Source organism: Protopterus annectens, chromosome 4.part0, assembly GCF_019279795.1.
Source record: "Protopterus annectens isolate FY-2018-M chromosome 4.part0, PAN1.0, whole genome shotgun sequence".
Lineage (NCBI taxonomy): Eukaryota > Metazoa > Chordata > Ceratodontiformes > Protopteridae > Protopterus > Protopterus annectens.
This window is the reverse complement of record NC_056733.1, coordinates 469870744-469895067: the sequence shown is the minus strand read 5'-3', so window position 1 is coordinate 469895067 and position 24324 is coordinate 469870744. Positions and strand designations below refer to the sequence as shown.

Sequence of the window (24324 nt, the reverse complement as noted above, 5' to 3'; positions counted from 1 at the left end):
TGTACAGTTTTATTCTCACCTTTGGGAAGCATGGCTTGGTTTAAAAAGGCCTTCTGGGGTCGTTATCCCAGTAACCTATGAACAAATATACATTTAGTATCACAAACAAGAAACTAATAATTGTCTTTCAGCTTTTCCTGATTAGGGGTCGCCACAGCGGAACTCCGGTACGCTAATGATTGACAGTGGATTTTTTTATGGTGCCGAGTTGCCAGCCCTATGCCCAACCTTCAAAGAAGGCACACCCATTCACACATGCACCTACCTGCATGTCTTTATACATCACTCGACCCCCAGGGAGGACATGCAGACTCCACACAGAAGGCGCTCCAGCCGAGAATCAAATGAGAGAACCTTTTGCTGTGAGGCGACACGGCCGTCATCACAAACAAAAAAAAGACATTATGTCTTACCACAACGTTCCATCTGTGTTGTAGATCATTACTGTTAGGACTTCGATTCCGTCCTCTGAACAGACACGGCCGTTTCCAAGCTCGCGCCAACCAAAAACTCTCAGCTAAGACCTACCCATAATGCCCCACTCATAGTTACTCCAGATCGAGTTTGCCCACCCCTATACAATCAAGATAGTACGAGAAAGCCAGTAGGAGGCTCTGTCTGAGCAAATACCCTAACCAGGAGTTCCTAAAGTGCACCAGGAGTCCAGGCAGGGGAAAGGAGGGTGGGAAGTAATGAATGAATAAAGATCTACAACACACATGGAACGTTATGGTAAGACATAACTTCTTTATATAAATGATGTAAATCTTTATTATTTCCTTACTGTTAAGACAGAGTCCCCAGCTACTTGAGTCCTGGGTGGCCCTAAGGAAGGATATTCCTGAGCACCATAGAACCAAATAATGCTCGTCCCCTGGTGGCCAAATCCAATTTATAATGAGAGATAAAGGTATAAGGTCTTGCCCAAGTGACTGCTGTGCAAATATCATCCATAGAGGCTCTAGAATGAAAAGCTACAGAAGTAGCCATTGATCTAGTAGAATGAGCCTTTATTCTGGAAGGAAAGGATAGCTTATTCTATTGGTAGATAAAGGTAATGCCGTTTCTAAGCCAGGATGATAAAGTCACTTTAGAGGCAGGTTTACCCAATTTGGGTCCTGCAAAGGCCACAAACATCTGATCTGTTTTCCTGAAAGATTTAGTCCTGTCCAAATAACAAAGAAGCTGCCAATGCACATCAAGGGTGTGCAAAAGGTACTCCCCTCTGTTAGAATGTTGAGGAAAGGAAACCGACAGGTCAATAGATTGGTTAATGGAAAATCCAGAAATGACCTTGGGCAAGAAACAAGGGTCAGTAAGAAGGGACACCCTATTCCCTGTGGAAGTTCAAGTAAGGTCTCTTGACACTCAAGGCCTGTAGCTCAGATACTCTTCTCGCTGAGGTAAATGCTACTAGAAGTAGAGTCTTCCATGACAAAAACTTTATATCACATGAATCAAAAGGCTCAAAAGGAGGGCCTGTGAGAGATTGAAGTACCAAAGTCAAGTCCCAGGGTTCTATGTGGGGGGCTTGACAGGAGGTTTAACGTGTAATACTCCTTTCAAAAAGGTCTTGCACAGGCAGTGTGACATAACCGAAGAATTATCAAATCCATTATGAAAATTGGTTATAGCTGCTAAATGTACAGCGATTGTCAGTGCTGAGGCTTCTGCATGTAGAAGAGTCGTCCGGTACTGTATGATCTTTTGAATAGGCATAGAGAAAGGATTTAAGTTCTGATCTTTGGCCCAAGTAGAGAACCTAGTCCATTTACTAGAATAAACTTTCCTGGTGGAAGGTTTGTGTGAAGCCAGAAGAATTTCACAAACAGGAGACAAGATGTCAGGCAGCCTGGCAATCATTGGAAGTGGAGGAACCAAGCTATGAGCTTGAGCTGTGGAGACTGGGATGAATCAGTCCCGGAGAATGAGATAACAAACCTTGGGAATGATCCAAGATCCACGAGCTGTGAATCAGATGAGGCTATAGGAACGGGAACCAGACTTGACGGGGCCAATAGGGGGGCAATGAGGATCACTCTGCTTCTCAACCTCTGAGCTTTGTGGAGGAATTTCGGGATGAGAGGAAACTGAAGAAAGGCAATACAGTAGACCCGGGGGCCAATTGTGTGTTAGAGCGTCACTCGGGGGTTCCACCTGAGGGGGGATCAGGACAAAGTAGCTTCTGCATTTGTTGGTTAAGGGGGAAGCAAACAGATCACAGCAAGGCTTGCCCCAGCAGCGGAAAATCCGATCCGCTATTACAGGGTTGAGGGACCACTCGTGAGGCATCAGGATGTTCCTGCTCAGATTGTCCGCAATAAGGTTGGAACTCTCGGGAATGTGCGTTGCTAAGACAGTGGTTGGAAGCTATCGCCCAGTGCCAAATCCTCATTGCTTGTTGATATACCAGACGACTGACATGTTGTCTTGACTGAATTGCAATGGTCCCAGAAGGTAGGAATGTATGGGATGCTTACAACGCTAAGAGAACTGCCCTCAGTTCCAGGACATTTATGTGCAAATTGGCCTCCATGGGGAACCAGGTGCCTTGGACAGTCTTTCCCTGAAAATTCCCCCCACCCTAACAGGGAAGCGCCCATGGTCACCGTGGCCATGGGCTGGGGGGAGACAGAACGGTCGACACCAAAGATTCAATTGTGACTTCATCCACCATAGCATTTCTTCCTTGCAAATGTTTGTAAGATGTATCATGTGGTCGAGTGGGTGAGTTAAGATCGACCATTGTGCAGAAAGGAGCCACTGTAGTATTCTCATGTGCAACCTCGCCAGTGGTACTAGAGTAATGGCAGCCAACATGGAGCCCAAGAGTTGTAGTACAAGACATGCTGGTACATAGGTCTGTGGAAGGAGGGCTTGGATTTGGTGTCTTCTTTCGAAAGCCTGTGAGGAGGGAGGCAAGCTTGACAGGATGTTGTGTCGAAGACTGCTCCAATGAATTTCAGTGTTTTTGTTGGGGACATTTGAGATTTGTCCTTGTTGATTGTAATCCCCAAGTGGAGAGCGATGGCTTCAGTGTAAGAGGCTGCGGATTAGAAGATTTCTGATCTGGGTGGTAAGGAGCCAATCATCTAGATACGGAAACACCTGGAATCCTTGTAGTCGAAGATGAGCTACTACAACTGTCATACATTTGGTGAACACTCGGGGGGGGCTGTCGAGAGACCGAATGGCAGTGCCCTGAACTGGTAGTGATTGGGTCCCAGCCGGAAGCGGAGAAACCTCCGCGATCGTCCTGGAGGTCTATAGAGCACATCCAGTTGTCCCCTCCCTAGGAAGGGTAGGATGGACTGTACAGTGACTATAATTATTTATTTTACATTTGTTTACAGGGATGGCCCAACTGGGCACATGTCCTTTTTTCAGCGGATGCCCGGGGAGAAAAACTCCAGTTACATACAAATCAATACAAGATTTAAATGCGATTACATACAAATACATTCAAGAAAGAGAAAAACTCCACTTAGTAAGTACACAAACCAAATAAGAATACAGAAGAACACGGTCATAAATGGAGTAATACAAAGCATCACAGGTCAAAACTTATTTGATGAAATATAAATCAGTACTTGGCATGTAACAGTAGTATATAGAATGTTATACAATGCATTATGGCAGTAGTGGTGAATGTTCCATTAGTAAATTAGAGGAATTTCATGCAGGGATGTGGAATATAGAGAGCCAAGATGAGAATAATATTGTGGTAAATGTGAGATATCATAGTTTATTTCTGTTGAATTTAGACATCAGTGGAAGAATGTTGTTTGAGGTAGGTCACATTGTGATGTTAAAAATAATCTTAGTTTCTGCGTTTTACATTAGGCAGGAGCAACCCGCAGTAGTGGTGCTGCGGTAGCGTTGTCGGGTTAGATTCTCAGCTACAGCATCTTCTGTGTGGAGGCATGCGTGAATGGGCGTGCCTTCGTTGAAGGTTGTGCGTCAGGGCTGGTAACTCGGCACGTAAAAATCCACTACCAAACATTAGCAGACCGGAGTTCCACTGTGGCGACCCCTAACCGGGATAAGCCGAAAGACACAACAACAACATTAGGCAGGAGCAATTGAGAGTGGGTTACTATATATCAGCCGAGGTAGGAGCATGGATAGCGTGATTTACTTTGGAGATGATTTTTTAGGCTAGTTTTAAAGAGTAGTAAGGCTTGTATAGAGGTAATGTTTACAGGTAGTCCATTTCAGATTTTACCTATGTAGTTTGCAAATAGGGAGTCTCCTGCTCGGTTTTTGGATAAGTGGGTTTTTATATGTTGTTTGTATGAGGACCGGAATTTTTGAGGTTTGATAAATTTGTTCAATAGGCTGAGATTCAGGATCAGTCTCCAGTCCCCTATCTTTTTTGGGACTGAAAAGAACCTCGAGTAAAACCCAGTTCCTCTGGTCTGGTGGGACTGGTTGGATGACTCTTTCTTAGCAGCTTTTTTATTTCTAAGGCTGCTACTTCCCTCTGATTGGGTGACACATCGGGGATTCGTTTGACGGTTCTGGGAGTTGAATTGAATGGTATCTGGAAGCCTCTGGATATTATCCTCTGCACACAAACATCAGTAGTAATAAGTTGCCAGGCTGGTAGGTGCAGAGAAAAATGACCCCCAACTGCTTCCAGAGAAAAGCAATCGGGCCACTGCTCAGAAGCGCTGATAGGGTCGGCCGGAGAAGGAATCTCTAGCGCCCTGGTTATGCAGACCCCCTCTACCCCGAAAGGGGAGTCTTCCAGATGATTTGCTCCCTCTGCCCAGAGAGGAATGCTCACCACGAGTGTCACTAAAAGATCCTTGCGCTTTTCTGAACCACATTTTTCCTCCCTTCTGGTTCTTGGAGTAGGACCTCTGGGGGGTGGAAAAGTGTATGCCCACAGCAGACAAGGTCTTTCCATCCTTCTCACTTCATGCTAATGTGTCTTGCACTTTGGGACCAAAAAGTGCAGATTCGTCAACAGGCGCATTGACGAAGGAAGATTTAAAGGGGTCTGCGAAATCACACAACCGCATCAAAGCATGATGTCTCATGACAATGCCTGATGCGGCAGCTCAAACTACCCCCTTGGTGGTGTGAGATATCAAAAGCATTGAGGAATTTGAGATGGATTCAATGGTAGCTAGCTGAGAGGCAACAGTATCACGCACCTCATCAGGCAGTACCCCCACCAAAGAGGAGGACATTTCAGATATTAGGTCTCTTTGAAGGCAAGTGAGGTGTGCCAGATAGTTCAGCGACCGAATGGCAAAGGTCGCTGAAGCATAGGTCTGCTTCCCTAGTCTGCCCATGGTCCGAAACTCCCTGTTCAGAGGATGGACAGAGGAACTATCTTCTGCCAGTCCCCCTCTTGGTGGCCACCGCCATGACCATGGAATCAACTGTCAACTGCTTGGACCAGTGGGGCTGATCTTCAGGTGTGGATAAAATTTTGTCCGGTCTCCAGGGGACAGGTTCTACATTGCTCGGGGCCTTTCAGGCATGCTGCATGATCAGCTTAACAAGCTCATCTGCAGGTGGGGTTCACCCAGGAAGTAGATGGCCGGGCATGGAAGGCCTGCAAGAACACCGATTCCTCAGAAGAAGGGTTAGAGGACTTCCAGTCTCTCCACTGCTTGAGAATTTCGAGGATGTCTCCGAATGAGACGTCGTCTGGGGGAGACCGTGGGGACCCTTATCCCTCATCACAATCAGTGGCTTCAGTGATGGATACCTCCAGGGAATCAAGGTGCTTCCTCTTGCACCGTTTCTTCCAGGGTGGCTCCCCAGTGGGATCTTCTGAGGAGGACTCCGGAGAAAGGGTTCCCTTCAAAGGGGGGTCTTGCAGCTCCCATGCCCGGGATCCCAAAGTAGGGGGTTGGGACAGCTACATGTTAGGAGGGGTTCTGATGCTGATTTCAATGATGCTGAGAGCCTGCGGAGGCAAGGACCCTCTCCATCACCTGGAAAGCAGGCCCGCCCGAGGAGGAATGGAAGCCTGGAACCGAAAATGACAACCTCGGAACTGGGGTCACACCCTGCCCTGAGGAGCTCATCTCCAGGTGAGGAGCTGCGGGAGGACTGGAAGCCAGAGCCATGGACATAGACGGTGCCAGCGAACAACTAGGCACCGGACTAGATACCAAGGTGCCGACGGTCCAAGCACTGCTCCGAGAGAGCACTGGAGCTGATGCAGCAAGGGTGGTTGGTGCTGACATGGAAAAGTCTGCAGTCAGAACCTGAAAAGTATGCACCAGGGTGGACATCGGTACTGAGATTTTCGGAACCTGGGTACAGGCCAAAGGAGGATAAAACAGGAGAATACACTGTGAAGGATTCCAAATCAAGAGGGACGGAAAGTCTAGCTGGAGTGGGCAATCCCCTAGCTGCCAGAAGCTGGTCCACAACCCGCACTAGGTCTAGTTCAGAAAAACTCCTGGTGGATCTAAAGGAGGTTGCTGAAGGAGATTCAGGTCTTTTAATGAAGGGGCTAAATCTATGCCCCAAAAAAAGGGTCATACGTTGGAGAGTATCTCGTTCTTGGCAGATATTCGACTTTAGGAGCCGAAGTCATAATTTGTGGAAGTGAAGAAGCTATCGGCACCATGATCAGGGATGGTGCCAAAGCAGGTTACAGTCACAGGAGCCAATGTCGGAACTAAGGACGGCACCAAAGCCAGTGGTGCTGAGGCTGGAACTGAAATCGGAGTCAACATTTTAGACGGCACCGAGGGAGAAGACACAGGGCTTGGTGCCGAAGAGGTCTACGCAGAGGGCGCCGGGGAAGCATGGAGATGACTCGGTTCCATAACTGATGGAGATGTAGGCACCGAGTGACGCTGTTTTTCCTTATGCTTTTTGGTCTTTGGAGGGGGTGAGACTTCTGACCCAGATAAAGCCTCTGAAAAAGGTGTTTTAATTAAACCTTTTAAAATAAGTTTATTCTTGCATTCTGCTAGTGTGCTATTGCTAAAAACTAGCACAAATGTCACAAATCAGCTTTAATATGGTCTATGCCCAAACAGTAGACGCAACGAGCGTGTCGTCCAAGTTTGGCATCTTTCGACCACACTTGTCACACTATTTAAACCCCAACTTAACGTTGTCTGACATAGTACAGGCACAAAACGGTATTCTAAGAGGAAAACAATAAAAGGGAGAGAAAGGAGAGAATACCAATGATGGTATTTAAAAAAATATCAAAAGTGGTAAGGAAGGGCCTACCAAAGGCAGGAGAGAGGGACAGTACCAATGATGGTAGAATTTAAATTACCAAAGGTAAAGGGTAAGAAATAAAAGGTAGGTTATAAGCGACAGTGAGAAAAGGCTAAACTGACTAAAACTCAAGAAATTTTGAAGAAAAACTATTCCAAAAATCACAATTTTCCACTTAGCTTTGAGAGAGATGGCTAGGCACGTCTGATGAGGATCGCAGTAAACGAGATCTGGAGTAACTATGAGAGGGGCATTATGGGTAGGTCTTAGCTGAGAGTTTTTGGCTGGTGCTAGCTTGGAAATGGCCATGTCTGTTCTGAGGACGGAACCGAAGTCCTAACAGTAAGGAATGAATAAAGATTTACATCAGATTTAATTTTAAAAAATCCTGTAAAGATTCACAAAGAGATTTTAGTTTAGAAATGTTTTTGCCAAGGTTAAAGAGCAACCAGAAGAAATAATATCTATAAATATTTTGTATTCATGGAATATGAAATTCAAAAAGATAGTCAGCTTCTCACACACAAGTTCAGAGCCTATAGGGAAGCAGTACACATTGGTAGGGATGCAAGGACATTCATTAACAAGGGAGAATTAACGAAAGAATGTTGTGGCATAAATAGGTAGCTTGCAACACAAACTCTGAATAAACATGTGCCTTAAGTAGTTTGAATGAAATAAAGGTTTAAATAGTCAAAGTCTAGGTACAACATTCAAGGCCTTATGATGCAGTCCAAATAAACCAATGTTACATACTTATTGTAACAAAAGATCTGGTCTGGCACTCTCCATCTTCATCACTTTCAAATCTAACAACTAAAAACGTTTGCAGGGTATATGGATCCTCCTCTTTTACACATAGGTTCATAGGTAGGTACTAAGCTATTGGCCCTAGGGCCTATATAAGCCTAGCCAAACAGTACCCTGGCTTTCGCCACCGAAGAAAATTATTTTCCTGTGCCCCTGTCAAGCAGAGCCACAAGAGTGATCCCGGGGTGAATTTCCTCCCATCCAATCATCAAGATTTTTCTTGAAGAGTGCTAATGAGGAGCTTTGCTTGATATAGATAAGCAGTTTGTTCCAGAGTACGGGAAGTCTCTGGGACAGGAATCTATCCCTCCAGCATGTTCTGTTTACTGTGGTGACAAAGTTTAGGTCCCTAGAGCGTGTAGCTCAGAGGAAGTGGGATTTCTTTAAGTGGAACATGTCCAACAGCTCTGGGTTTGACAGCTTTGTATGTTAGGCAGAGATAGTCTCTGAATAGGCGATATGCGACGGAGTAAAGCTGGAGTTTTTTGAGATGGTCTGCGTAGGGCATCTGTTTGAGGCTGGTAATCCTCTTTGTGAGAGATTTCTGCGGCCTTTCCACTTGTTGTAGATGTCTTGTGAGGTCCATACCAAAAGGGGCATTGTACTCTATAATGGGTCTAATGAGTGAGGAGTAGAGGGGAACAATGAACTCTTTTTTTTTCCTGGATGAGAAACCTTTTGTGATGAGGTGCGCCACGTAGAAGGATTTCCTGACTACTGTGGTGATGTGATTATCAAAGGAGAGACTACTGTCCACCTGTGTCCCAAGGTCTCATCACACATTCGGTGTTAAGTAGACTACCGCCTATGTGGTAGTTCATGGGTACAGAGTTTTTACCAAAAGGGGTAATAATGTACTTTTTGGCACTGAGCTTGAGGCTACGGCTTTGACACCAGGCATCTGTCTCAGTGAAGCCCTTTTGTAAGATGCCCACATCGTTATGAGTTTTGATTATGGCTCCTAGTTTGCAGTCATCTGCAAACTTCGTTAGCCAAAGACTTTCTGTGTTAGCCTGTACTTCAGAGAAGTAGATACCAAACAGGAGAGGACCCAGGACTGAACCCTGTGGTACTCCACCTGTTACTGGTCTGAAGTTGGATGAAGAGTCTGCTACTTTCACAGTGTGGGTTCTGTCAGTGAGCCAGTTGGCAAGCCATCTTGTGACATAGGGATTTATACCTAGTTTAGTGAGTTTATCTAGAATTCCAGAGTAGGAGATGGTGTCGAAAGCCTTGGTGAGATCGAAATAGGCGGTGTGAACTACCTTACCCTCATCTACAGCTTTGGTGACTGCTTCAAAGAAATCTATCAGGTTTAGGAGACATGATCTGCCTTTTACAAACCCGAACTGGATAGGGTCCAGAGTTTGGAGATTATAAATACCAATGTCATTGTTTATAAGTTCCATGATGGTACGTTCCATAGCCTTGCAGACCAGGCTAATCAGGCTAACGGGGCGATAGTTCCCGAGGTCAGTGGTGGCTCCCCCTTTGTGTAGTGGGATAACTGTTGCTGTGCTCCATTCAATGGGCACAAAGCCAGAAGTGACACTATGATTGAACATGGTACTTAGGTGGGGTACCAGTTAGTTCTGTAGTTCGTGTAGAACGCAGCCTGGGATGTTGTCAGGTCCCATGGATGCTGTGTTCTTGGCTTTGGAGTGTGTGTTTTTTACCTGTGCAGCCGTGAATACACAAAATTTGCATTCTTCCGGTACAGGGATGGGTCCTTTAGGGGGTGAGAGAGGGGTAAAGTTAGCACTGAACCTATCTGCCAGGATGTTGGCAATATCAGTTGGTTCTGTATATTTAGTGCCATTGTGCTGTAAGTCAGAGCAGATCCGAGTGTTACCATTGAGATTCTTGACATGGCTATACAATACTTTGTGGTTGTCTTTAGAATCAGTGGCGATTTTGTTTTTGTAACTAGCTTTGGAGGATTTTATGAGGGATCTCAGCTTCTTACTGGGGCTGACCAGGGAGTTCCTCCAATCCTGGGATTTTGCTCTTTTTTGCAACAGTTTCTTTCTTCTATTGTAGAGTTTATGGCAGGGGACGACCCAATTGGCTTCCTTTTCTTGGAGGATAGCATCTTGGTTCCGTTAGGGATTGCATGATCCAAGCACTCGTGTAAGTGCTTATAAAGTGCATTTGTACAGGATTCAGCAGTCGTACCTCTATTGTCCATCAGCATGGGTGTCGTGAAGTTTGCCACTTCTGTCTTAAGAAGTGTGAAGTTGGCTGTCTTAAGAAGTGTGAAGTTGGCTTTGGAGAAATAGTCAACACCTGAATTTTCCAGATTACCCATAATTCTGTAGGTGAAAACTTTTCTAATGTCTGTCAGCCTGCAGAGAGGCAGATCAAGGAAATGAAAGAGTGAGAGTGCAGAATACTATCAGAAAAATAGAGGTCAAGGCACAGAGACAAAAAGGGGATACAGTGCAGAAAATGAAACTGCCAATATCGACTCATCTTTACATATAAAATATATGTAAACTTTGCATCTGGGATTCAAGATCCACCTTCATCACCTTTTTATTACAGAATCCCAAGTTTAACAGGAGTTGATTTCTCAAGCGACTATGTACCCTAATAACTACAGAACCAAAGGCAGCATAATGCAAAGATCAGCTCCACATTAAACATATAGCAGCAGTATGAAACATCAATACATGAAAGTGGTAAACAGTATTCCAGAAATCATATTTGTGAACTTACAGGAAACAAAATTTACTCTACAGATAAAGATAAAATGTTCCTAACACTGAAAAATGGATTCCTTTTAATGCTCTTAACAAGTAAATATTTATTCCCAATCAGTATATATGAATGTATTTACTCTGCTGGCGTGGTCTTTGACACAAATATTCATGTATCTCTGGTTACTTTCTATTAGGAATTTTTTTCTATGTAATTTTTCCCTTTCTGCTTCACCAATCCCCCCCCCCCCCCCCCCCACTGAACATAGGTCGATTTGTTCCATAGAGTGGACATCTTTCTTCAGATAATTAAGGTGACAATCTGTAAATACCATCATCCAAACAAACACTGGGGTGGTTGGTACTTTCACAGGCATTCTAACAGTGAGAGTATTTTTTAAACAGCCTAACCACTCCCCTTGGGTGATGTGAGCACACTAACATTACCACAGAGACCACCCCATGCCTTTTTAACAGTTTGCATTGTGCTCTTCGTACAAAGAAGTTATGCTCATTGTCTTAGGTGGTCATTCCAACCCCATCCTTTCAGTAGCTCCTACCTATTCTGCCCTGTAGCAAGGACTTCATCAAGGAGCAGTGGCACAAATGGCTGGGACCCACCCCTCAGGATGCAAATGTCCATCCTCTCAAACTGGACTGTCAAGCATTCAACCTGCTACTTCAGTTCATGTCTCCTAGGTCATAGGCAGGGCTTTCTCTCTATGCCATTAGCAAGTTATTACTTACATGTACCTTGTACCTACTCTTTGATGTTTGCACATCTTATATGAATTATTTGCATTTTTTCTTTCTAATTGCATTTACTTTTGTAACTGTCTTGTGACTATAAAGTCTGGACTATTTGTAATGTATTTCGGCTTTTCTCGGTTAGGGGTCGCCACTGCACAACGTCAATCTGCTTATGATTGGCAGTAGATTTTTATGGTGTCGAGGTGCCAGCCCGACACCCAACCTTCAATGAAGGCACACCCATTCATGCATGCACCTACCTGCATGTCTTTAAACGTCACTCAACCGTGGGGAGTACATGCAGACTCAACACAGAAGGCGCTCCAGCCGAGAATCAAACCGGAGAACCTCTTGCTGTGAACTGACAATGCTAACAGCTGCACCACCATGGCCTAGTAAAGTCTGAACTATTAATATGCCCAAAATAAATAGAGCAGCACTAGAGTATGGCAGAAGAGCAAATACTAAGAGAACACCAAAAATACTTGAAAGTAAACATGTTCAGTCATGTTTCTACATTTTCTATTTACTAGACAGTTTAATTAATTTTCCAGTGCTGACACTGCACTACAAAATAAACGGGGGTAGACACCTGAGTGTGCAGTCCTAAAGATGAGGTGTTAAACCAAGACCCACCTGCCTGGGTTAGTGGTAATTCAGGTGGATGTAAAAGATAGCACTGGAAAAGAGTGGGGAAGTTTCCTGGTGCCCTGGCCAAAATTTTCCCTAGTAAGTATGAATACCACCTTGGGTCTCCCTGAAAAAAGAGGCGCCATTAGCCCAGTGTGACTAACCCGGTCAACAAAAGTATAAATAAAATAAAATCAATGCCACACTCCTAAATGATTTTTCCAAGTTACATCACATGCATGACTGACAGCTCAAAATCAGTCAGTTCAAATCGGTGTTGGTATTTTACTAAACTGTATTTCTACAACAGAAAAAAAAACATTTTCATCTGGAATGCAGAGTTTTGGATTTCATACAATCATGTTAGAGATTGTGGGGTGTAAAAGACTTAACCCACAAAAATAAATACATATACACATAAACCTCGCCATAATACAGCCCTGATTTCAATGAACTGCTGGATTTAATAAGGGTGTTTTGGTGATTTTACATTCAGCACTTCATCCTTTGTTTCAGGGAGGAATTGGTTACACTGTACATCAGAAATAATGCTGTTATGCACCCTAGCCCAAAATAATAAGCATTTGTACAAAATGAATTAGAATCAAAGGCAAGAAAACACAATACTAAACTAGAATTCTGTGCATGTCTTTGTTTCAGCAATCCATATACTTGACTAATCACATATCTGAAGCATCTTTACCAAAGGTTGTTGCATCTCAGTGATTAAAACCTGCATCATACACATTAAAGGTCCAAGGTTTAAACTGGAGGTATAACCATTGTTTATGTGGAATTTTTAAATGTTTTTGTGACTGGCAGTGTCTTCTCCCAATACTCCACCCCCCCCCCCCCCCCCATCTGCCAAAAGTGTACTCAACACTTTTTTTTGTACAAGCAAAAGAAAAATATAAAAAAACTACAACAAACAATACTTACACATAGTACTGCACTACAAAATAAGCAGATTCTCAGATTCAGTAGAAGCAGCTGATGCACATTTTGAGGAAGACATTAAATTCAATGGACCTCCACAGCACATAGCATTTACCTCCTGATACGTGGTTAGCTGGACTTTAAAAACATAGACAAGCTAGACAGTTTCAGATCCCAGCAAGAAGGCACTGGTAAAGAATGTTGGTGTACAGTCAGCAGCTTGCAAATTGTGAAGGTTTGAAGATAAATAACTGCAGGTTGAAAGACACTTTGCTGCTGAAGGAGGAGTCCAGATTGGGACTATGCACTAGGTGAAAAACTATTCATAGAAGCAGCTACCAATATATACACCTTGCTGCTTGTGTCATGGGTGAAAAGAACCAGAGATAAACCAATTCTTTTACTGGATTAACAAACGAGCAAAGTTTTCAGTGTTTCACATTAACAAAGAAATAAAATTAAATTACACAATTAATTTCAGACAAATCAGTGTTGACAATTACATGCAGATAAATACAACAGAACTATGTATTTTTCTGGAAATAACTTACATTATATGTGTGATGAAAAGATTCCACATCACAGAAGTTAAGGTGAAAGACAGAAAAACAATTTACACAAACATGGGAATCTTCTGAAATAGATGACCCTCCCCCAGAGGGATTTGGGTTGGCACCCAGCAGTGTAAACATTGGTTCTAGACACCCAGCAGTGTAAACATTGGCTCTAGACTACTGTCACTGTTGAAGTGATACCCTGACCCCACTTGCAAAAATGGGAAAAAAGGGTGATGGATGGATAGTGGTGGCGGGGTTCTAAAAACATTAGCCGGCTGTAGTACCCTCGATGCAAGACTGTGCAGGTGGGGGCATGTGTGTCTCCAAATGAAAATCAAAGATGTTATGGCTTACTCTGAAAAAGCTGTATTTTAGAAGAGCTTGGCATCATATGCAGTAAGGAGGCTGCAACCCCCCACCCCACCTGGCATGCACAAAAAAATCAACTCTTAACAATAAAATAAAAATCAGAAAATCCACATCTCCCACGTGCATTATAAACAAACTGGGGGGGGACTGCAAGTCTGGAAAAAAGCAGAGTTTGCTACTACACATCATGGGGTACTACAAGTACAGCCCTGTAAACTGTGTGCTTCTTGAGAGAGGGGCAAATGATGGCACCATACCTGTCAAACTGTCCAGAATTTCACAGAATGACCAGATTTTCCTTCATATTTTTATCTGCCACTCTCATAAATTTTGTGGTTTTTCTGGAAAGTCATTGAGGATTTCTGCACACAAATAATGATGAGCATTTGAGTTTCAGACTTCATATCGTTTACAAAAATGACTGTGTACTGTAATACCAGTTTGTTTTTCAAGCAATTTTTAAAAGTTTACAGTAGCAATACTGTGCTCCCCCCAATTATTTTTGACTTTGTTGATAATTCTTTGCACCAGGAGGTAGAGGCGAAACTTGAAGTGTATTAACCCACCATCGAGTTCGCGCAGATATGGGCATGCCCACCGTGACTGACATGTGGGAGGGCAGGATTAACAATGGCAATGGGCCGTGACTGACAAGTAATGCTAATGTAACGGTAAATCCATAGAAAAGTAAAAACGTAGCATTTAATAAGCGCAAACAAATGTTAATAATGACATTCGAGCAATCAGTCCCTTTCCATTAGAATAATACAATGTTTGTGTGTGAGTAGAGTCTTATTTGTAGTGTACACTTTAACTGGAATCTTACTGTGTATTATATTCATGGCTGTTGTACAAACTATACAAGTTACTGGTTTGGTCCTGGTCATGGAAGAAAAGGTTCTGTAGTCTAGCCTACCTACACAGTAAACAAATGGAAAATAGCAGCATATGACCAGTTTTACCCTTCAGTTGTCTTTCTCCCCACAACCACTTAGGGCAACTGTGGTTAAAAATTGAAAACTGTGTGTATGTGTATTTATTTATTTGCTTGTATTGGTGTCTTTGGCAATGGTAATATCATTGCATCACTCTTGAATAGTTACTAGTTTTATTTTAATTGAAGGTGACTAAATCGGTGTAGCCTTCCGTTTCTGGTACACAGGGTGCCCACAATGTCCTGCAGATTTTCATTTATAGGTAGTTACAGTGAAAGTGCTCGGGTTTATTACTTGCATTCAGAATATTTGGAATGGGTTTACAAAAATGACTGTGTACTGTAATACCCGTTTTTCAAGCAATTTTAAAAGTTTACAGTAGCAATACTGTGTTCCCCCCCAATTATTTTTGACTTTGTTGATAATTCTTTGCAGGTAGAGGTGAAACTTGAAGTGTATTAACCCACCACCAAGTTCGCGCAGGTATGGGCATGCCCACCGTGACTTGACATGCGGGAGGGCAGGATTAACAATGGCAATGGGCTGTGATTAACATTTGTAACGGTAAATCCATAGAAAAGTAAAAACGTAGCATTTAATAAGCGCAAACAAATGTTAATAATGACATTCGAGCAATCAGTCCCTTTCCATTAGAATAATACAATGTTTGTGTGTGAGTAGAGTCTTATTTGTAGTGTACACTTTAACTGGAATCTTACTGTGTATTATATTCATGGCTGTTGTATAAACTATACAAGTTACTAGTTTGGTCCTGGTCATGGAAGAAAAGGTTCCGTAGACTAGCCTACCTACACAGTAAACAAATGGAAAATAGCAGCATATGACCAGTTTTACCCTTCAGTTGTCTTTCTCCCCACAACCACTTAGGGAAACTGTGGTTAAAAATTGAAAACTGTGTGTACGTGTATTTATTTATTTGCTTGTATTGGTGTCTTTGGCAATGGTAATATCAATGCATCACTCTTGAATAGTTACTAGTTTTATTTTAATTGAAGGTGACTAGATCGGTGTAGCCTTCCGTTTCTGGTACACAGGGTGCCCACAATGTCCTGCAGATTTTCATTTATAGGTAGTTACAGTGAAAGTGCTCGGGTTTATTACTTGCATTCAGAATATTTGGAATGGGTTTTCTGTAAAGAGGCACTCTTGTTTCTGTACTCTTACACATACTCTTTTATAACTCTTTATTTGGACTGTTCCTACTGATACATTTATTCAAGTTTAAGAATTGGTTAAGTAAAGGGACCTGGCCTCATTCAGCATTTATCCTTCTGTTTCAGTAGTATCATATCTTGGCATGTTTTTGTGCAATTAACTTGTGATGTTCGTCGTCTCCCATTGCTGCAGTCCTGACTAATGGGTACTCCGCTGCCCTCCATCGGCCCGAATACCAAAGGGCTAGATCTGGCGTCGGTCATGGCGCCCGAGACTGACGTGGTGTCAGTATAAATGCGCATGACCGACACCATAACTTCAGTCTTTCTTGCCGCATGGTCCTGAGCAGAAGCAGAATTTGCAAGTGCCGTTCGGCGTTCTGGAATTGTCGGTTTTCGAGTTTCAGACCGGAGACCAAGTTGGGCTGAGTACCCCATTGGGGACATTTTATTTTTTGTCTTTTTCTTGTCTCAGTATTGTCGGATGTCAGAAAAAGTTAATAACTGTATTTCTTGTGGGAAACAGATTCCTCATAGGGATTACCATTCACTCTGCATTCCTTGTTTAGGGCCTGAGCACGACGTTGTTGGGTGTCGCTTTTGTGCTACTTTTAATAAGCGTACTATTAAACGTCGGTTGGACTGTGCTGGGCTGGTGTTTGGTAAACGTTGTAATTACAACATGCCGTCGGATTCTCCGACGACTGGCTCTTCTAAGAAGCGCAAAGAAAAGTCTTTGCGGTCCAAACAGGATGAGGCGTCCGCTCCGGATGTCGGTCCTGTAGAACCACTGGCTGCTTCAGTGGCTCTTTCTGACAGTGTGCCTGAGTGTCAAGGGGAGCCTTTGTTACTACAGGGGGTGGCTTCTCCTTTGTTAGGCCAGGTTGAGGGTGCTCCTCTGTTGTCTGTGGCTCCCTCCCCTCGTAGGGTGGTTAGGCCTCCTCCTTCTCTAGGCAGAGACCATTCTAAGTCTAAATCTGCCCCTGCGGGTGCTTTTCCCCAGGGTCCAGCTCCTGGGAAGCACATGTTGAAGATGGCTGAAGATTTGATTACTTTAATTAGGGGTTCCATGCCTCCCCCTCAGAAGAGGCCCAGGGTAGAGACAGAGTTGGAAGGTTTGGTTCAGTCTTCCATTGAGTCAGATTCCTCTGTGGAAGACCTTCAGGATTTCCCTCCCTATTCTGATTCGGATGCTGAGGATGCTTCTCCCTCTGCGTCCCCTCCAGAAGATTTTTCTTTCTCTGAAACTTTGCATTCCATGAGGGAACATTTCAAATGGGAGGGCCAGGATTATTCTGATTCTCGTAAAAGGCTGAGAGAATTTTTGTTTTTGCCTCAGCACAGGCCCTTGGCTATTCCTCCTGTACTGGATGTTGTTCAGGATGTGTTTTCTGAGGCTGCCCTTACCCCAGATTCTCTGCCTCCTGCCCCTGTTAAACCAGATAGATACTACAGGGTTCCGGAAGCTCACAAGTACTTGTTTAAGAGCCCTAGAGCTGATCCTGAAACTATTTCTCAAGGCCCCAAGGGCGTTAAGGCCTCTGTGGTTAAGAATCCAGTTCCTCTGGACAAAGATGCTAGGGCCCTGGATAGGTGGGGTAAAAAACTGTATACCTCTTCTACTTTGGCTATGAGGGCTTTGAATTGTCAGTTTCATATGCTCAAGTATCAGAATTTTTTGTTAAGTCAATTGAAATGTAAAGTGGATGCTTTAGCTGCAGGTATGGACTGTAAGGAGCTTCAGGATTTAGTGCATGCTTCAGACCAGGTTGGGAAGCATTCTCTGCAGTGTGGTTTTGATGCTTTACAAGCTTCTTCCAGGGTGGCTGCTACTAGTTCTGTTGTTCGCAGACATGCCTGGCTTAAAGGTCAGTCCTTGTCGGAGCATGTTAAAGCTCGTATTATGGATGCTCCTTTGCAGTCTGATGTTCTTTTTGGCCCTCCTGTGGAATTAGTTTGGAAAAAAATGGAGGAAAAAGCTAAATCTATGCAGACAGTTAAGGAATTTTTACAGGTTCAGCCTCCTAAGTTCAATAGGAATTGGCCTGCTAAGGGATGGTCTTTTCCCTCTTCGGATTTTCATTCTAGAGGCAAGTCGAGGCGTGGTAGAGGTTGGGCTTCCTTTCAGGGCCCTGTTACTTCTAGGTCTTTGAGTTCCTCTACCCCTTCTGCTGGGGAGGGCAAGGGTCAGTCCTTTCGGAAGCAGACCCAATGACCTGTGTCTTCGGCTGCCGGACTCTGCTTTGCTGGCAGCTCCTCTGGGCGGAAAACTGGGACTTTTCAACGGGAATTGGCATTTGGTTACCCAGGACAAATGGGTGTTGGACATTGCAACTCGAGGCTACAAATTTTATTTTCACACTTTCCCGCCTTTCAACGGTATGCCAGATGTGCCTCATCAGCAAAAATTGGAAGCACAGGCACAGGTTTCTTCTCTGCTCCAGTTGGGAGCAATACAGAAAGTTCCTTCATGAAAGGGGCACAGGGTTTTATTCCCGTCTTTTCTTAGTGCCAAAGAAGGGAAATACTTGGAGGCCCATTCTGGATTTATCCATTCTAAACACCTTTCTAGAAATTCCGAAATTCAAGATGTTAACACTGCAACAGCTGTTGCCTATGCTGGGCAGGGATCACTGGATGGTGACTTTGGATCTCAAGGAGGCCTATCTCCACATTCCTATCAGGCCCAGTTGCAGGAAATTCCTGAGGTTTCGGGCTGGGAATTTGCATTATCAGTTCTCTGCATTGCCCTTTGGCTTGTCTACTGCGCCCAGGGTATTCACGAAAGTCCTGGCTCCAGTAATAGCTTTTCTCAGACTATGGGGAATTCAGATTTATCCTTATCTGGACGATTGTTTGATACTGGCTCAAGACAAGCACGAACTACTTCGACATCTGCAGTGTGTGATGACAGTTTTCAGATGCCTGGGGTATTCTGTGAACGAAATAAAGTCCAGTCTAGTACCCTCACGAGAGATGTGTTTTCTGGGTGTGAGTCTGAATACAGCGACTCAGATGGCATTTCTTACCCCGGACAAACAAAGAAATCTTCACCAGTACTTCCTACAGCTATCAGTCCTGTCCAGGCTGACTGCAAGGACAGTCCTTCAAGCCTTGGGGTTCATGGCATCTTGCATTCTAGTACTTCCCAATGCCAAACTGCATATGAGGAAGCTACAATGGTATCTCAAAAGCGTTTGGACTCAACACAGCCACGATTTGGACACTGTCATTCGGATTCTTCCTTGCATCCAGAAGGAATTGGTGTGGTGGGCTCAGGAATGTCACCTAAACAAGGGACTCTCTGTGACCCAACCAGAGGCAAGTCAGATATTAACGACAGATGCCTCGAGTCAGCCTGGGGTGCTCATTTCAAAGGAAAATGGATTCAAGACCTTTGGCCCCCGGAGTTGCTTCACTTGCATATCAATATGAAGGAGATGCTGGCAGTTCAATTTGCCTTAAAAGCATTCAAGGATCTGCTTCACCCGGGACTAGTGTTGATTCAACAGACAACACAACTGTCATGTGGTACATCAACAAGCAGGGGGGAACTCATTCTTACCCTCTTTGCAGACAAGCAATGCTGTTATGGGAAACTGCTTTGGATCTGCACATCACTCTTCGAGCACAGTTTCTGCCAGGGGAACAGAATTGCTAGCAGATGTTCTGAGCAGACAAATGGTGGATCCTCACGAATGGAAGTTGGATCCTCAGGTGTTTCGTCAGTTGACCATGGCTTGGGGAACTCCAGACATAGATCTGTTTGCTTCTCCTCTGAATTTCCAACTACCTCTGTTTTGCACAAGGCTGTTTCATCCGAAAGCCTGGAAAATAGATGCACTATCCTTCAGTTGGAGCAACCTTCACGTGTATGCCTTTCCTCCTCTGCCTCTTCTTCCAAAAGTCCTGTTGAAAGTCAGGAGGGACAAACCGTGCATGATCCTTATAGCACCGGATTGGCCTCGTCAGCATTGGTACCCTCTGTTGAGGAGTTTAATTCAGGGGGCTCCTTGGCCATTACCACAGATTCCTCACTTATTGTCTCAAGAAAACAATCATTTTCTCAATGTCAGGGTGCGATCCCTACACCTGACAGCCTGGCACATTCAGTTTTAGAGAATGAGGGCCTTCAGCTCCCTCAACAAGTTTTGGATGTTCTTTTGGAAGCCAGGCGTCCTAGTACTCGAAAAGTTTATGCTGATAAATGGAAGAGATTTTTTCTTTGGAGTTCAGCTAAAGGCTTTGATGTCACATTGCCTGATTTGAGTTGTACATTGCAATATTTGACTATGTTATTGGACAAGGGTTTGTCTTTCTCTTCTATTAAAGTGCATGCTGCAGCTATTTCTGCTCACTATGATGGTGACCCTCCTTTATTTTCACATCCATTGCTTAAACAGTTTCTTAGAGGGGCAAAGAATATAAGACCCCCACGGAGGGCTCCTACTCCTACTTGGGATCTTAATTTTGTTTTGGAGAAGCTGACTCTGCCTCCTTTTGACCTGCAGCTACGACTGACTTGAAGTTGTTGTCTTGGAAGACTGCTTTTTTGTTGGCTGTTACTTCTGCTAGAAGGGTATCTGAATTACAGGCTCTCATGGCAGTGGAACCTTTTTTGATTTTTCACAGGGACAGAGTTTCCTTGCGTACTAATCCTACTTTTCTGCCTAAAGTGGTTTCTAATGTGGCATTGAACCAGTCTATACATTTGCCTACTTTTTATGCTAACCCCCAAACTGAAGGGGAAAAAGTTTTGCATTCTTTGGATGTACATAGGCAGTTACGATATTATTTGTTCAGAACCAAAGAGTTCAGAAGTTCTCATCAGTTGTTTGTTTCGCTTGCTGTGACTTCCGTGGAAAAGCTGTCTCAAACAAACTATTTCCAAGTGGATTGGCCATTGTATTGCTTTTTGTTATTCTCATCATGGTGAAGAAGTTCCAGTTGAGATCAGGCCTCATTCTACTAGGGCTACGGCCACATCTACTGCTTTTTTAAGAGGGGTAGCTACTAAAGACATTCTAGAGGCAGCTACCTGGAGTTCTGTACATACCTTTACAAAGCATTATCATTTGCCTCTTTATTCTAAGTCTAGGGCTGGGTTTGCCACTGCAGTCTTACAGGGCATGTCTGCAGCTCCTCAGGCTATTTTGTTGTCCGACCTCCCTTTTTGTTTTTTCCGTTGCTCTGGGATTCTATCCATTAGTCAGGACTGCAGCAATGGGAGACGAACATAGTACAGTTTTGTACCTACCATAAATGTAGATGTTCGAGGATCTCCATTGCTGCAGTCCAATTTTCCCTCCCTCCTTCCCCCTTTTTCTTTTTAGATTGGGGTTTTTGGGTGGTGTTTTTTTTTGCATTCTGACATCTGAGGCAAGAAAGACTAAAGTTATGGTGTCGGTCATGCGCATTTATACTGACACCACGTCAGTCTCGGGCGCCATGACCGACGCCAGATCTAGCCCTTTGGTATTCGGGCCGATGGAGGGCAGCGGAGTACCCATTAGTCAGGACTGCAGCAATGGAGATCCTCGAACATCTACATTTATGGTAGGTACAAAACTGTACTTTTCGCATATATTACCTTGTGTTATAGTGGCATCTTTCAATCAAATGCTGGGCGGTGCAGTCAAAATGATCGCAGGTAGGGTTTGGGCGGGGCTTACTACTAAGCATCTGGTGGGTTCATATATTTCAATTTCGCCGAGGTACAGAGGTATGGCTGGACTACATACTGAACAACAAAAATGCCACATACGGAATTAATATGTTTTTTAACTTATAAATCACCACCAACGTAAAGATTTTTAAGTGGTGGGGCGGGGGGAAAACAAGTAGCACACTTCGAGCTGACTGTCCCTCAAATGCTGGTCTTTTAAATCTTGAAATCTACCACAACCGTTTTAGACACTACCCGAAAAGTTCCCATGTATGACCAAACATGCAGTACTTATAATACAGAATCCCCATCTTCATTTGTCACCCTGGTCTCACCAGTCCATGATGTTGAAGTAGCTCCGGGTGCCAATGGGGGGCTGCAATGCGCAGCACATAGGGCAAAAGTCATCGATGCCTAAACAGGCTTTACAGCTCCAGCATGAGCGACTATCCAGTGCAGTGCAAAAGGGTCGCATGACAGTTTCTGTGCCTACAGAATGATTGCGCCGTCCATGGAATCCCCTTACTGGCCAACCAGCAGCCGAAGTAAACGCGGGACACTCGGAAGCAAAAGGACATCTTGCACAAGAAGAAAAAAGTCTAGTTCGTGAGCAGTGGCTCTCAGAGTCTCCTTCAACCCGGCAAGGCCCATATGTGTTCTCACAGTCTGTGTCCTCTCTTTTTGGGGCAGAGTCATTGGCAGACAACCCTTCCACATGCCACAGTTTACCGTCAGTCACTACACACCGCACAGATTTGATCACTGGTCGCCAAGTCAAAGTTCGTAAACATAAACACAGTGCCGACATTATTTCACACCAGTCACAAGTTAGAGACACAACCTTTTCCGCTTCGAATATTACTTCCGTGTTACGAAATACTCCACACCAGAAATAGATGGATAATAGCTAAGCCTGTTGATTACGTTATGAGGACTAAATTTCTCTACTGTTCATTGTTATAAAAAAGCATTCCACACTTGGAATCTTAAAGGGGCATTACCGTTCCTGAAGTTGAATTTCTGCCTCGGTCCAAAGATCAAACGCTGTCACTCACTAAACTAATCCCTCCCTTTTTTGACATCGCGCTGACATCCTAGTAATCCCACCCACGGTATTAAAATTCATAGGTGTGTATTGGGTTAATGGCTCTGGAGACTTTACAAACCTAGCCCATAGGATTACTCTGGCATAATGCCACCGACCGGACCTTAGAAGTTACTTTAAAAAGGTGTGCATCCAGTCTTGCTTTTGTTCCGTCTGGAATGAGAGACATATCATTTGGGTTCCCTGCTTCAAACAGTGCTTATTTCTTACCGGTGTGTTTTTGCTTGAGGTTAATATTTCTGTAGGCACTTTTTTCTTTTTTTGTTTGTTTGCTAATCTGCTACCACCGATTGAAGATTACAGGAAGAGCTACTCTCAAACCTAGAAGTATGCCAGGAATAATTAACTTTTCTGCGGGGAGTAGACAGCGCCTTTTATTTTATTTATTTTTTTATCCCCCTACTGTATCCCTTTCTATGGACAGCTACCAGTACAGCAATGATAAATCACTGTGCACTCGGTTCTTCTTGAAATTGCATCAAAAAACGGGAAAATATGCACATTGAGGAAACCACCGTTTATCCTATAGCAGCGTGTCACCATTATTACAATACTGTTTTTTTTTTTTTTGTCAAGTCTTACTATTTATAGACGTATGTTTGTTATATATATATTTCATTGTGCACTTTTATCTGTTACTGGTGGTAGCTCTCATTATTTTACAGTATCCGATCACTGAATTGCGGTTTGCAGGACTGCGCATCTTCTTAGAAGCGTTTTATGACTGAACAGGGCTATAGAGAAGAAACTTTAATTCCAGCTCTTAACCAACGTGCTTCTTGCTCACGGAGCATGCTAACCTGGATAAAGTTTGTTTATGCACATTGTTTGCATGAAAGCTGACTAGTGACTACCGCCGTTCCGTTGCCAGTCATGTAATCAGTGAAACTGGGGGCTTTTATTTTCAAACTTCGGTTTGGTTTTATAAATACATTTTCATGTTTGTCACAAAGCAATACAAGCCAACAGCAACTACTTGTTCTAAAGTCCGCATTACAGAAGGCCACTACAGGAGTACGTAAAAAACGGCGCCAGTATTTTGTTTCAAAAAGGTAACCGACTATCGGTGTTTATAAATCAGCCTAAAGCAGGAACGGAAAAAGAGGGCGTTCCTCGCTGAGTGATGTCATGGTGACATCACCAAATGGGCGGAATGTTGGCCTGGGGCGGAATTACTGATGACGCGGGGGGAGTGGCTTTACCCCGGTTTTAGCCACGATGAAAGGTGGCTACCCTAAAACTACAGTTTGGAGTGGTAGGCTTATGTGCCCGTCTTTGGTTTATCTGTGGTTCATTGCCCAGCTGCATAAGTGAAACGGTTATCTTACGGATTAGTACCTCGCAGGATGCGCAGTAACAAATTACGCCCCCGGGCCGGGCTACGCAATAATAACATGAGTATCATCCTCATTACGCGATATGCGCCATATGTTTTAAATAAATAATTACTGTAAACAAACACAACGTAAAACAGTTTTATAAATGTT

The 24324-nt window shown here is 43.8% G+C and overlaps 1 protein-coding gene across 2 annotated transcripts in view; it reads right to left on the bottom strand.

Moving 5' to 3' along the window:
* The window catches only part of HSCB (HscB mitochondrial iron-sulfur cluster cochaperone), a 477619-nt gene extending 454695 nt beyond the window's left edge, over window positions 1–22924 (bottom strand). The window contains exon 1 of one of the 2 annotated variants that reach the window (XM_044068392.1): window positions 22068–22924. In XM_044068392.1, coding sequence (XP_043924327.1) covers window positions 22068–22540 — 473 coding nt within the window. In that variant the 5' untranslated portion in view covers window positions 22541–22924. The remainder of the gene's footprint in view (window positions 1–22067) is intronic. The other variant, XM_044068391.1, reaches the window with a different exon arrangement.
* Window positions 22925–24324: the final 1400 nt, after the last annotated feature.